This window comes from Saccharomycodes ludwigii, chromosome IV (assembly GCF_020623625.1).
Source record: "Saccharomycodes ludwigii strain NBRC 1722 chromosome IV, whole genome shotgun sequence".
Lineage (NCBI taxonomy): Eukaryota > Fungi > Ascomycota > Saccharomycetes > Saccharomycodales > Saccharomycodaceae > Saccharomycodes > Saccharomycodes ludwigii.
The window spans coordinates 1,016,994-1,029,949 of NC_060203.1; the positions used below are offsets into that span (position 1 = coordinate 1,016,994).

The following is a 12,956-nucleotide window of genomic DNA, read 5'->3' on the forward strand; positions in this document are numbered from 1 at the left end:
AGAAAAGAAAGGAAAATAAAGAAAGGGATATAAACAATTAATCAGATAAATCTATGTATACATATAATATAAGTGAAATGTATGATGTCAAAAAAAAAATACAAATAGCAAATAGTTCAAATAAAAATAAGCAAACGAGTTCAATAAGCGATTGGTCAAACAAAACAACAAAAAAAAAACCACATATATGTAAAAAAAAAAAAAAAAAAAAAAAAAAAGAACAAATAAAACTCTGCACCTAACCTTGCATCATACCCTATTTTCCAAGGCTAGGACAATTGCAACTCTACTCGGAATATAAACTTGAATATAATTCTTACGCCCGTTCCAAGGCAAATCAACAGTAAAGAATCTTGACTTTGCTTCGTCAATACGATTGTGTCCACCAAACTCAGACCTATCACTGTTCAAAATAATCTTATAAGCGCCAGGAACTTCAACGCCAATTCTATAATCTACAAAACTCTGGGTAGGATGGAAATTAAAAATAAAGATCAACCCATTCCTCTCATATGCTATAACTTTATCAACTTCATGCTTTAAAGAAACATAGGCCTGTGGAGTATTCAACCATGTATAATGTGACTCACAGTGTTGTAAATATTTATCAAATTGATATAAATCTTTATAACGTAATAAACGGTCGTCAACCAAGTTAAATTGACGTCTGGCATAATGATAACTCTGTCCATTCAGCTGAGTAGGAAAATCTAACCACTCCGGATGTCCAAACTCATTACCCTCAAAATTCAAGTACGCTTCGCCACCCAAAGAATGCGTAATCAATCTGATCAACTTGTGTAGTGAAATACCCCTGTCGACTACTGGTGTCAAACTTGTCAAAACAGTCATATCTGTGTACATAGCAGCATCCATCAACCAGAATGCCAAAGTCTTGTCTCCAACTAAAGCTTGATCGTGAGATTCCGCATATGCAACCACCTTTTCGCCATGTCTCCTATTGGTCAAATTGTAAACAATCTTGCCCATCTCCCAATCTTCATCCTTGCACTCCTTCAATAACTTGATCCACATATCAGGAATTGCCATTGCTAATCTATAGTTAAAACCACCACCACCAATTGACCTAGGCAAACATAGAGTGGGGTAGCCAGAAACATCCTCAGCAATAGTATTACTATCAGGTAGCATTTCATGAATTAAATCATTGGCTAACATCAAATAGGCCAATGCCTCATGATCAACAAAGCTTCGGTCACGGGATAGATATTCATTATAATCGCCGCTAAAACCAAAACCACATCCATGGTGCGAATAAAGCATTGAGGTCACACCATCAAATCGGAACCCATCAAACTTGTACACATCAATGAAAAATGCCAAATTAGCCAATAAAAATCGTTGCACTTCGTATTTACCATAGTTGAACAATCTAGAATCCCATAAGGGGTGCTCACCCCTGCCACCAGAAGACTGAAGAGAATGGAAGTATTGGTGATCCGAACCATCGAAGAAATTTAAGCCATCCCCTGAATTTTTGCTTGCATGGGAATGGACTACATCAAGGAAAACGCTAATACCTAACTTATGCGCAGCATCTATTAATTTTTTCAAATCATCAGGTGTACCATATCTACTACTGACCGCAAAAAAATTAGTTACTTGATACCCAAACGAACCATAATATGCGTGCTCCATGATGGCCATCAATTGGACTACATTATAACCCAGATCATGAATACGTGGCAACACATTTGCAGTAAACTCATTATAAGTACCTATTTTAGGCTCTGGAGTGGATATCCCTATATGAGCCTCATAAATTTTCAAACCAGAGGTACCTACAGTGGGAGCGACATTAGCAGAAGTAGGCTTGTATATTTCCATATTTGGATTCCAAAAACGGCCTTCGTAGCCTGGACCATATTGCTTCACGGTCTCCTCATCAGGCTGGGTACATCTAGTGATCCAAGCAGGGATCCTATATATTTTTGAACCATCTGGTAAAATAAATAAAAGCTTAACTTTGCTATCATGAGGAATGGCATATTGAAGTTCGCCACTCTCGGCATTTTTAACAGGTGGTAAAAGAATTTCAAAGTTACCATACTCATCTTTTTTCAATTCATGAGAGGACTCATTCCAGTTATTGAAATCACCAATTAAAAAAGCTCTAGATGCATTAGGTGCCCATTCCTTGAATGTAATATCTTTGTTGTTGGCATTTACATGGAAACCAAACTCTTTATAGGCATTTCTCGCAAAATCAGTTAAGCTAGTGCTATTACCATTGGTTAATTTGTAGTTCCATTCATCTGCCAAATATCTTCTTTCACTTAAAACATCAGCAAACGGTCTTAAATATGGATCTAATTGGATACAACCCTTAACATTATCAGGTACGTTGCTATTGGCAGTGGCATTATCATTGTTATTATTTGTAGTCATCTGATATAAACGATGGTAGTAAAGTTAGAATAGATTAGTAACAATTATGTTTCTTTATTGATTTTTGATTTTTGATTTTTGATTTTAAGTTTTTAATTTTTAAATTATTTTTTTTTTAAATTATTCTTATTTTCTCTTTAAAAATACAAACAGGTTGTCTATTTATAAATGGATGATATATATACTATTTAAGAAGAGGGGAAAGAAAAAAAAGAAAAAAAAAGAAAGAAAGAGAGAGATTCACAATGTATGAGAATGATTGGCGGTAAACATTGATTATTATTATTATTATTATTATACAAATAACGTTATATAATATAATTTCTAGACTCTGAGAATAAACAAAGGTTATTTTTAGTTAACTTTTTCTTTTACAAAAATGAAAGGGGAAAATAACAGGGAGAATGAGCCCATTTAATATCTACATAATCACCCCCCCTAAAAAAAGATTACAATATTATTATTATACGGAACTTTCTCAACACAAAAAAAATTGTTGGCCTAACTGATGCGGATCACAATAACAACCACCACCCCACATTTTTCATTTAATATATTTTCAATTCAATTATAATCCAATTTCAATCCCACTTCCCATAATCAACAAATAGCAGTAATAAATCATCCTCTACCAACCAGTTTATAATTTTGCAAAAGAATGCTGAAGAGGTATGAAAAAAAAAAAAAAAAAAAAAAAAAAATATCATACCATCACGTGCTTACCATCGCTATTCAAGTTCCATTCCTTCTTTTCTGCAAATGTTAATTATATTCAACCAGCTTATTATTAGATCATAAAGGCGACAATACAATGCCAAAATTCTAACTTTTAAAAATCCAAATGTTATTTGGCTCGACATTAATAAATTGTGGTATATATATATATTTATGTATGCAGTAAATATATACGATGATATTCTCTTCCTAAAGAATCTCCTAGAGAGGTAAATGAAACAAAAACAAAAAAAAAAAAAAAAAAAAATAAACTAGTAAGCTAAAACAACAATAACTATGATAACGCTAATAAAAATAATAAAAGGAAAAAACAAGCAAAATTCTTTTCAAGCATAATAAATGGTATCAAAAAAAATAACAATAATAAAAGTATATAGACCACATTCTTGCCGTAAACAACATTATTTACTCATCATCACTTAGATCACTTAAATTTTCATCCATCAACTCATCATCGTCATCTTCTATTATATCTATATCACTCAACTCATCATCATCATCATCATCATCATCAGCGATACCATTAGCCTGTGTGTTATTTTTATTATGCAAAGTGGAGGAAGTGTTACTTGTATGATCAGTATGATTATCATCTAAATCATAACTATCCATTATATCCAAACCACTACTATTATTGTTGTTATAAACATTATTATTAATATTCTCGCCATTGCCTCCCTGTTTCATTAGTTTGAAATTGCAAAACTTATCATCAACATGCCTCCTACTGCTTAAATTATCGGTAACAAAACCATCATGATCGTCATCATCATCATATTCCTCATCATTCGAAATGTCACCATCTTCATCATAATCGTCCTCTTTACCAAATTTCTCAATATAAGCCTTTTTATTAGCGTACTGCTCCACATAGCTTCGAATTCTTTCTTCATATGATTTAGGATCTGACAGCTGCAAGTTGGCAGCTTCCTTGTTCATTGGATCACTACCATTAGGTTCCTTTAATAAACCTGGAATCATCCACTCCACAACATTAACCAAATCATAAATAGGACTCCATTTCGTATTCATAACATCTAAACATATTGTACCACTTTCAAAGTCTATATTTGGATGATATATTCTATTTTCAAAACCAATACTTGGTGATTTAAATGGATATTCTTTGGGCAACTCTACGTGTAACCTCCAAATACCATTTTCATAAGGTGTCTCTCGTGGCCCGTTAAATTTAATACCGAACGAAGTTATATCTGAGTCATCTTGTAAAATCACTTCGTGGTTTGACATAAATAGTTTTTTTACGTCGGTTTCTATCCTTTTGTTATGGCTACTCATGGGTATGTTTGTTTGTTTGTTTGTTTGTTTCCTTCTTTGGTTGTATCTATAGGTTATAGGCTATAATATTATTTCTCTCCTGTTTCTTTTTCTTTTTCTTTTTCCTTTTCTTTTTTTTTTTTTTAATTGATATAAAGCTATAGTGTTGTAAAAACAGTAAATCGAAATAAAATAAAAGATAAGCACAATAAAAAAAAGAAAAAAGAAAATAAATAAGTAAAGTACTATGTTTCCTTATATATATATATATCTTTTCTTGAGTTTATAATTATCATACATTAAAAATATAATTACATAATCAAGGCTATCTTTACCTAAATGATTTTCTATTAATAAAGATTACTATAATTTGATAAAGGGGGTGGGGAGTAAATGTGTGGGTTTACAAAGAAATAATAATTGATAATGTCCTAATATTTTTTATATCTCTAAGTATTATTTACACGGATTATTGCAGGTTCTATTATAAAAAAAAATTTTTTTAAGGGGGATGAAAGGACGAGAGGAAAACGGTATAGGTGGCGAGGGGAATAGCAGGGGGGGGGGGGGAAGGGGCCAAAAAAGAGAGAAAAAAAAATTAGACAGACAGAGAGAAAGAGAAAGAGAAAGAGAAAGAGAAAGAGAAAGAGAGAAATAAAAAAACAAAAAACCCTGTTTCTGGATTTTAACACTGTTAGTTGCTTTATTTAAGCACCGTCTTCTATACAGAGATATTTACTATTCACTTTAGTCGCTTTGGTCAGTCCAAAGCTACGTTATTTAATATACAATGTATATGTTTCAGTCACAAACTTAACAAACATGGTTATTTAATATTTATTCAAATAAAATAGATAAACAAGCTATATTTAGTATATCTTTGTAATATTCCTTTCTCATTTTTATTAGTCATTTGTCTTTCAATGTTTTAAGCAGTTCGTTAATTTTTTTACTTCTTACTACTAGTGGTTCTTCTTCTTCTTCTTTGTTCTTTTGTTGTTGTTTATCTGTATTTATTAGATTGAACAATTCATACAATTGCAATTTGTTTTCTATTAGTTCATAATATGTAGTGTTTTTTAATGTCAAGGAGTTATTATTAATATTATTAATATTAGCACTGGGATTATTATTATTATGGTTATTATTATTATTATTATTATTGGCAGCGATGGTTGCGGCAGTAGCAGTATTAGCTGCGGTGGCTATTGTCATTAGTTGGTGCTATGGTTATTTTTATATCAGTTGATAGCAAGTCTTGAATGTTTAAAATAGTGCGTTAAACGTTTGCACAAATAAGTTTTTGTTAATAATTAAGAGTTCAAAATTTGCAATTACTCTCGTATAATTCCGATTGCTTTTCTCCCCCAGCTTAATTATAAACATTAAAAATAAAAGGAAAAAGAAACAAATAGATATTATTTTTAAGCACATAAAAAAGTTAGTTCAGCCGGGTAGCATTTGATGGGCTTCTATTGACTAATAAACTGTTTGTTTTTATCATTTTTTTTTTTTTTTTTTTTTTTTTTATTCTTTTCCTTTCTTTTATACCTATAATTATATTTGTCCTTTTCTTTCCCCTTCTTCTTCTTCTTGAATAAATTGAATGCCTCTATGATTGTCCCATCGCTGGATTTAACTTAAAAAAAAAAAAAAAAAAAAAAGAAAAAAAAAATACAAATTAATATAAATATCCAAGCATGACTAATGGTTTAGACAAACTGGATTATTTCATTGGATCAGCGTTATATATAAAAGTAAAAAAACCACACGAAAGTAGCAATGTTACCACCGACAACATAACTAATTTAAAAAATAATAGATCAATAAAGGGTATATTGGTAGCATCAGATTGTGATTTAAATCTATTATTAGATCAAGTAGTTGAATATAATGAAAGCAATAGTATAGAGAGAGAACTAGGCCTAGTGAGTGTTCCAAGGGAAACCATAAAATCAATACATATTTTGAAAAGTGATATGAATACTTTGATGTCGTCAAACTATAAAAAATAAAAATAATATCATAAATGTCTGAATATAGGTATATATATATATATATATATATATACATAAACATACAAGCATACAAATATACATACATATATATTAAGTAGCATATCAATTGTAACAAATACCGCCGTCAACTGAAATGTTTTGACCGGTAATATAGTCACTCTCATCACCAGCCAAGAATGCCACTAGACCAGAAATATCCTCAGGTGTTTCGCCTCTTTTAAGGGCAATAGACTCGATACTTTTCTTCAAATTTTCACCAATTGGTAATCCGTTAACTTTGTGCATTTCTTCATCAATATGATCCCACATTTTAGTCAAAACAATACCAGGTGCATACGCATTACAAGTTATTCCCAATGGTGCCAATTCTTTTGCGGCAGACTGTGTTAATGATTTAACTGCAAATTTAGAAGCTGAATATAATGGCAAAATTGGAAAGGCTTCATTTCCTGCAATCGAACAGCAGTTGATAATCTTGCCAACAATTTTGTTTCCATTTTCATAAGGTTCGTAGCTACCGTTTCTGTTATACTTAACAAAAACTTCTGAGGCAGCTTGAATACCATTCAAAACACCACCTACGTTTATTTTCATAACTTTATCCAATTGTTCAGGTGTACAATCTAAAAGTTTAGAAATCGATGCAATTCCAGCATTGTTAATCATGACATCTAAATGATTATCAAATTTTGAAGCAATCGCATCGACCATTTCAACAACTGAACTTTTGTCACTAACGTCGACGGGGTAAAAAACGGGTGGTAACAATGGTCCTTTGGCACTCAACGAATCGGTGGCGTATATTTTTTTGATTTCATTTATTACTTCGCCGGCTTTTCCTCTTTGTTGTTCCAAATCAGCTATACCAATCTGGAACCCCTTTGTAGCTAAACGCAAAGCAATACTTCTACCAATACCTTGGGCTGCACCTGTAATAATAGCGGTTTTAGGGGTCATTTCTTTTTTTCTTTTTCGTATTTAATATATATATATATATATATAATTTATTCTATATTGTTGTTGGTTGATAACAATGGGGATAGATCTCTGTATCTTATATAGATTTAAGATTTGTTAGAAATAACTATTCTGGCAAAATAAATCAGTCGAAATATGTTTAGTTATTTATTTGACTATCTATAGGCTATATATATAAGTGTAGATGAGCTATGAAATGAATAAAGAGTGTGACTTATAAAATGAAATAGAAAGATTGTTTTCTTGATTTTTTTTTTTTTTTTTTTTGTTTGTTTGTTTGCATTGTAAATGTTCTTTTCCACCCTTTAAATGATCACCCCACCCCATTTATCCCTTGCAGGTCATTTATTTATTATGTATTAAATGTATTATCTATTGTTTATTTCCTTTTTTCCTTTTCATGATAACTGAAAAGGAAATGTATACTGTGTAGCGAGCTAAGAAGGTGGGGAAGGAAGACGGACGAATGGAATACTAGTAACGTGGAACGTACCAAAGCTTTTTTTTTCTTTTGAAAAACAAGTCAAATCCGGTTTATTTTTTTTTTTTTAAAATGTAAAATATGTTGTATAAAAAAAAAAAAAAAAAAAAAAAAAAAATCATGCGGTTTATTTCAGGCTTACAAACACCCGTAAAAATAAATAAGTTGCTAAATGAATAAATACATAAATAAAAAAAAAAAAATTTACTCTCCGTATTCTGACTAAAAACTGCTGGTACTTCCACTAATTTCATACTTTTCAAAATAACATTGTATTCTTTCTTGAAATGAACACCCGTTCCAAACAAATAAACTTTTATTATTACCATCAGTACCATCATTATTTTCAATAACCTTTAAATCGGGCAATGCCCCCACTTGTTCAATTGCTATTCCAGCAGCGATATTACCGCAAATAGCCGCTTTGTACCAATCATTACAATAAATCACTAATCCCATAGCAAACCCACCCAGAAATGCATTACCTCCACCTGTAGGATCGATGACTTTAGTACTGGTAATACTATGATATGCGGGCAAATGGTAAATATTTAAATTATGTGGTAATAAAAGTAGGCAACCAAGAACACCACATCTTAATACAATTCCGTTTCTCCTATTAATCTCGTTAGCACTGTAACCTATAAAGTCGTTGAAATCTTTAACCATTAGTTTTAAACATTCCTCAATTGTCACGGGCTCGTGCTCATAACCAAATAATCTTGATCCCTCCTCCGCATTAGGTGATAATATAATCTCGTAAGATGGAGATGGTAATCCCGATGAATCTAATATATTATGCATGATATCATAAATATCTTGATAGTTCTCTTGATTACATAGGTCAGGCACAGGTTCCCAAACAAATCTATTACATACATCACTACCCACCAAATCTTTAATAATTTTCTTACATCGTTTAGGCGAACATACCAGATGCATTATTTCAATCTTTTTCAATCTGGAATTGTTGTTCTCTAGGCAATAATTTTGCAAAATATCTTCACTTGTAATTTGCAATTTTGGTGTTAAATATTTAAAAGTTCTAAAATCATTTGCTCCATACTCATTATACCCTTTTGTAGTTAATCTATCCGCATTATATCTGAAAATAAGTCCAGGTAATTCATTACCATCACAAGTATTATTTGTATTATCACTAGAAGTGAAATTCCATTGTCGCATTTTTTCTTCAATATCAGTACCATTAACCTTATTGTCGTTATTGTTACTTTGAACATCGTAAAAATCCCGTCCACAATCAACAATAAATTGTAAAATAGCTGGGTTCCTGTTGCTATTATGTCTGGCCACCACTGAAGCACCTAATGTTGCATATGTACCTGCACCACCAACTATATTCATATATTTTTTCGCTGTTACAGAATTATCTATATCGTCTAAAATAAACATACCATTTGTGCTAAATGACACATGCAAGTCATCTCTGTTGTTGCAATTCATATTTCACACTTTTTTTTTTTTTATTTTTAGATCTTTCTCAGTCAATTTTTTTTTTTTTTTTTTTTTTGTCAATGTTAAAGCTTGAAAAATGGACTTTTAAGTGAATACTGTAATCAAAAAAAAAAAAAAAAAAAAAAAAAAAAAAAAAAAAAACTTTCAGTGCCGACAGGTTTTGATCAATGAACGATAATATTAAAAGCTTCGCGCAATCACGATTTACACTATTACTTATCCAAATATTGCTCAATAACGCCAAAATAATCATACAAATCAAGCAGTAAACATATAATTCCATTTTAACCACAAATTAATATTATTTACAATCTACACATATTCTACTAATAAACCAGAGTTTAGTATATTATAAAGTTACAGAAAATATTCAAATTAAGGAAAAAAAAAAAAAAAAAGAATATGGAGGGAAAGAAGGAAATATGGAAGACTTGCTAAGCCACAAATATCATTAATTCTACCATGTAATTTCCGGTAATACTATAAAATATTACTGTTTTATCCCAATTATATACATACGCCAATGCCTCTTTTTTTTTTCTCTATTATTGTTTAACCATCCTTTCAAAATTGATACTTCTCATACGCATAATTAACACCGTAGATACTTGCAAATTCAAACCCATCATCTATTAAACTTTGAGGGCCACAACAACATAACCAAGTGTTCATTGTAGCGGTATTATCATTGACTTCACCACTTGAAGTTGTGCTTCCATCCTCGACATCATTTGTACCATCGGTACCATTATTTTGTAATAATTCAGATGGTGGTACAAATAATCCATCTTCCTTGATATCCGTCAAAATATCGGGTTTTTTGCCATAATGGTATCTAACATTTTCCAATGTTAATCCCAAAGGATTATATGATCTATTGATTTCCTGATCCATCTCCTCTTCTAAAGAACCCAAATCATCATCAACATCAAGCCCACTATCAACTTCGTTAGCGCCCATTGTCCTCAATTCAAAAGCAGCAGAATCATCTGACAATGAACTGTCACTACTGGCAGTGCCACTGTCGTTGTTTATTGTACTATTCGTAATGTAAATATCTACTGAATTATTATTTCCTGGTAAAATCTTGTCTGAGTGAAATTTAACATGCTTTAAAATGTGCAAGTCATAAATGTCTCTTACAATCCAAATCAGCTTTAAATATTTTACATCTCCAGTAGATATTTTATTTAACACCAAATAATTAAAAATAGATAAAATAAAAGAGATCCCACTACCTCCAGCAACCAAACATATCTTGTCACCATTTGTAATCAATTCTTTGATGTCAGTACATGGAGGGTACAAATTGCACAAAGTGAATTTGTCACCCAAATTAAATTTAAACCTACGTGGATTTTCCCTAATTATCAAGCTAAATTCATCCATGTCGCAATCGGCTATACTATACGGGTGGGAAGGTGTTAACCAATATAATGGGTTCAGTTTTCTATATAAATTAAGCCTAATATGAGAACCAGGTAATATATCAGTAAACTCAAATTTTTTAGTAGCAATATTGGTATCAACATTGGAAGTTCTTCCCGTCTCAGTGTTGGAAGCAACACTAGGAATAGAATTACCAGTAGAAGTGACATTAACTTCACCTCCAGTTAATTTATGTGTTGGTAGTTTAACGACAATCATATTTGTATGGGCATAGTCATCACGCTTAGAAAGCAATTCAACAGAAGTAGCGTGAATGGTGTAGTTAAGCAAGTGGACAATCAAAAATAAAACATTGATTATAAAAAAGGGCGTAAGCACACTAGGTCTAGCATGATACACAGTAAGTATGGTGAAAACCCACATGGTTATATGGTGGTACGTGTAAAATATACCATAGAATTTAGTTCTAAATGGTTTCAATGAGAAGATAAACAGTTTTATTAACATAATAAATAATATTAATCCGGCAAAATTTTTTTTGTTTCCTAGTAACTTATTTGCTAAAACTTTGTCAGAGGACCACTTAATCAAGAATAAAATTGAATGGATAAAAGATAACACAATCATAAATCTGGAAATCCACTTGTGTAAACTAATTGACTCTAGATATGAATAAAACACAGTGCCATACCCACGAGGAATTACCAAATAGAAATTCAAAAAAGTTAGGGCATAACTAAATCTTCCATACCTTTTAAAACTTACCGTGTAATGGTTAATAAAATATTCTTTAAAGTGGCTTTGAAATGCAAATAATGTAAGCAACAAAATAATTGGGAAATGAACCTTGGGGTTTAAGTGATATAAATTGTAGTACAAGTTGGATCCTAATCTTTTAGATGGGGTGAAATTGGATTTATTGGATCTGGTAAAAAAAGTTCTTAATAATAACAGAAATGCAATGTACACTATAGTAATGCCTAGTATATGGTTACCAAAAGATATATTAGCGAAATGTGTAGCACCATGCCTTGGTTTTAACACTGTTATTTCATGAGCAGCATTGTTGTCATTAGCTCGATGGAGTAAAGTAGTTTGTGCCATTAATGGATGAATAAATAGAAGAAGTACCTTAATGAGTTGCAACTATGATGATCTACCTGTCTTGGTATGACGAAGATGGAAATTTTAAATAAGGTGCCCTCAGGGATGGAGATGAGTTTTGAAAGGTCGAGAATTAATCCTTTTCTTTTTTCCTTATTTTTTTTTTTTTTTTTTTTTTTTTGTTAGGTGGCTTAGGGAAAAAAAAAAAAAAAAAAAAAAAAAACAAGAAGCTAATTATAGAATTAGTATTTCACATAAAATGTAGTTACTAAATATGGATTTTCCAACCGATATATAACAATTGTGTTGAAATTTAAATATATTTACTGTCATTATAAATGGTCCGAAGATAAGGTTATCCGTTAAAATCGGTTAAAGGTATTTTACAGTATTATTATGAAATACAATCTGAGGGTTTTTAAAAATAATTTGTTTGTTTACATAAATAGTGATAATGATCATACTAAAACGGAGGTTAATTACCGACCTTCTTTTTTTTTTTGAGAAATTATAAGATAATAAAAATACAAAGATTGGCAAGGATAATCGATTGAAAAGTAAATAAAAGTGTAAAAAAGATAATTGTAAGTTCCAACATGATAAGTTAATAAAGATAGAGTTAGAAGTTGATGATAGTTAAAGATATCTAGAAAGAGGGCACAAAAAAACAAAATAAAAAAAAAATCTAATCTGTTTTAAATTTGATATTAATGAAGTTGAAAAATTAGGTGGACAAACTATGCAGAAGGAGAAACGAATTTAATTTATCCAGACTTTAATAAAAATAAGCTAAAAATAAACCAAAAACATATAAATATATAAAAAAAAAAAAGGGAGAAAAGAAAGAGAAGAACAATATACTTTTCCATATATATATATATATATATAATATTTTCTCCCTTTCTACATCATTCCTATCGTACAATAAAGAGCTCAGTTTCAATTTTGGTTTTCCTTTTCCTTTTTTTTTTCTTTTATTTTTTCCCCTTTTCTTCTTTCTTTCTTTCCTTTTACTAAAAAAATAAAAAAAATGATTTTTCCCTTCTTCATTATCCTTTGTATTCTTATTATGGGTAGAGTGTAAACAG

General features: G+C 30.8%; 7 protein-coding genes across 7 annotated transcripts; 1 reads left to right on the forward strand and 6 right to left on the reverse strand.

The window, feature by feature from the left end:
- Positions 1-249: 249 nt before the first annotated feature.
- On the reverse strand, positions 250-2,409 carry GLC3 (1,4-alpha-glucan branching enzyme; the record flags this gene model as incomplete). Its single annotated transcript, XM_046078086.1, has 1 exon — positions 250-2,409. The coding sequence occupies one exon, from the start codon at positions 2,407-2,409 to the stop codon at positions 250-252; it is 2,160 nt and encodes a 719-aa protein (XP_045934463.1).
- Positions 2,410-3,549: 1,140 nt separating this feature from the next.
- UBC8 (E2 ubiquitin-conjugating protein UBC8) lies at positions 3,550-4,443 on the reverse strand (the record flags this gene model as incomplete). Its single annotated transcript, XM_046078087.1, has 1 exon — positions 3,550-4,443. One exon carries the CDS (start codon positions 4,441-4,443, stop codon positions 3,550-3,552), a length of 894 nt encoding a protein of 297 aa, XP_045934464.1.
- Positions 4,444-5,331: 888 nt separating this feature from the next.
- On the reverse strand, positions 5,332-5,637 carry HTL1 (Htl1p; the record flags this gene model as incomplete). The annotated part of the gene is made up of 1 exon (XM_046076671.1): positions 5,332-5,637. The coding sequence occupies one exon, from the start codon at positions 5,635-5,637 to the stop codon at positions 5,332-5,334; it is 306 nt and encodes a 101-aa protein (XP_045934465.1).
- A 485-nt stretch (positions 5,638-6,122) lies between these two features.
- On the forward strand, positions 6,123-6,437 carry MAK31 (Mak31p; the record flags this gene model as incomplete). Its single annotated transcript, XM_046078088.1, has 1 exon — positions 6,123-6,437. One exon carries the CDS (start codon positions 6,123-6,125, stop codon positions 6,435-6,437), a length of 315 nt encoding a protein of 104 aa, XP_045934466.1.
- A 105-nt stretch (positions 6,438-6,542) lies between these two features.
- Positions 6,543-7,397, reverse strand: SCDLUD_003521 (uncharacterized protein; the record flags this gene model as incomplete). The annotated part of the gene is made up of 1 exon (XM_046078089.1): positions 6,543-7,397. The coding sequence occupies one exon, from the start codon at positions 7,395-7,397 to the stop codon at positions 6,543-6,545; it is 855 nt and encodes a 284-aa protein (XP_045934467.1).
- A 724-nt stretch (positions 7,398-8,121) lies between these two features.
- On the reverse strand, positions 8,122-9,363 carry MAK32 (Mak32p; the record flags this gene model as incomplete). The annotated part of the gene is made up of 1 exon (XM_046078090.1): positions 8,122-9,363. The coding sequence occupies one exon, from the start codon at positions 9,361-9,363 to the stop codon at positions 8,122-8,124; it is 1,242 nt and encodes a 413-aa protein (XP_045934468.1).
- Positions 9,364-9,939: 576 nt separating this feature from the next.
- Positions 9,940-11,868, reverse strand: AIM14 (putative metalloreductase; the record flags this gene model as incomplete). Its single annotated transcript, XM_046081454.1, has 1 exon — positions 9,940-11,868. The coding sequence occupies one exon, from the start codon at positions 11,866-11,868 to the stop codon at positions 9,940-9,942; it is 1,929 nt and encodes a 642-aa protein (XP_045934469.1).
- Positions 11,869-12,956: the final 1,088 nt, after the last annotated feature.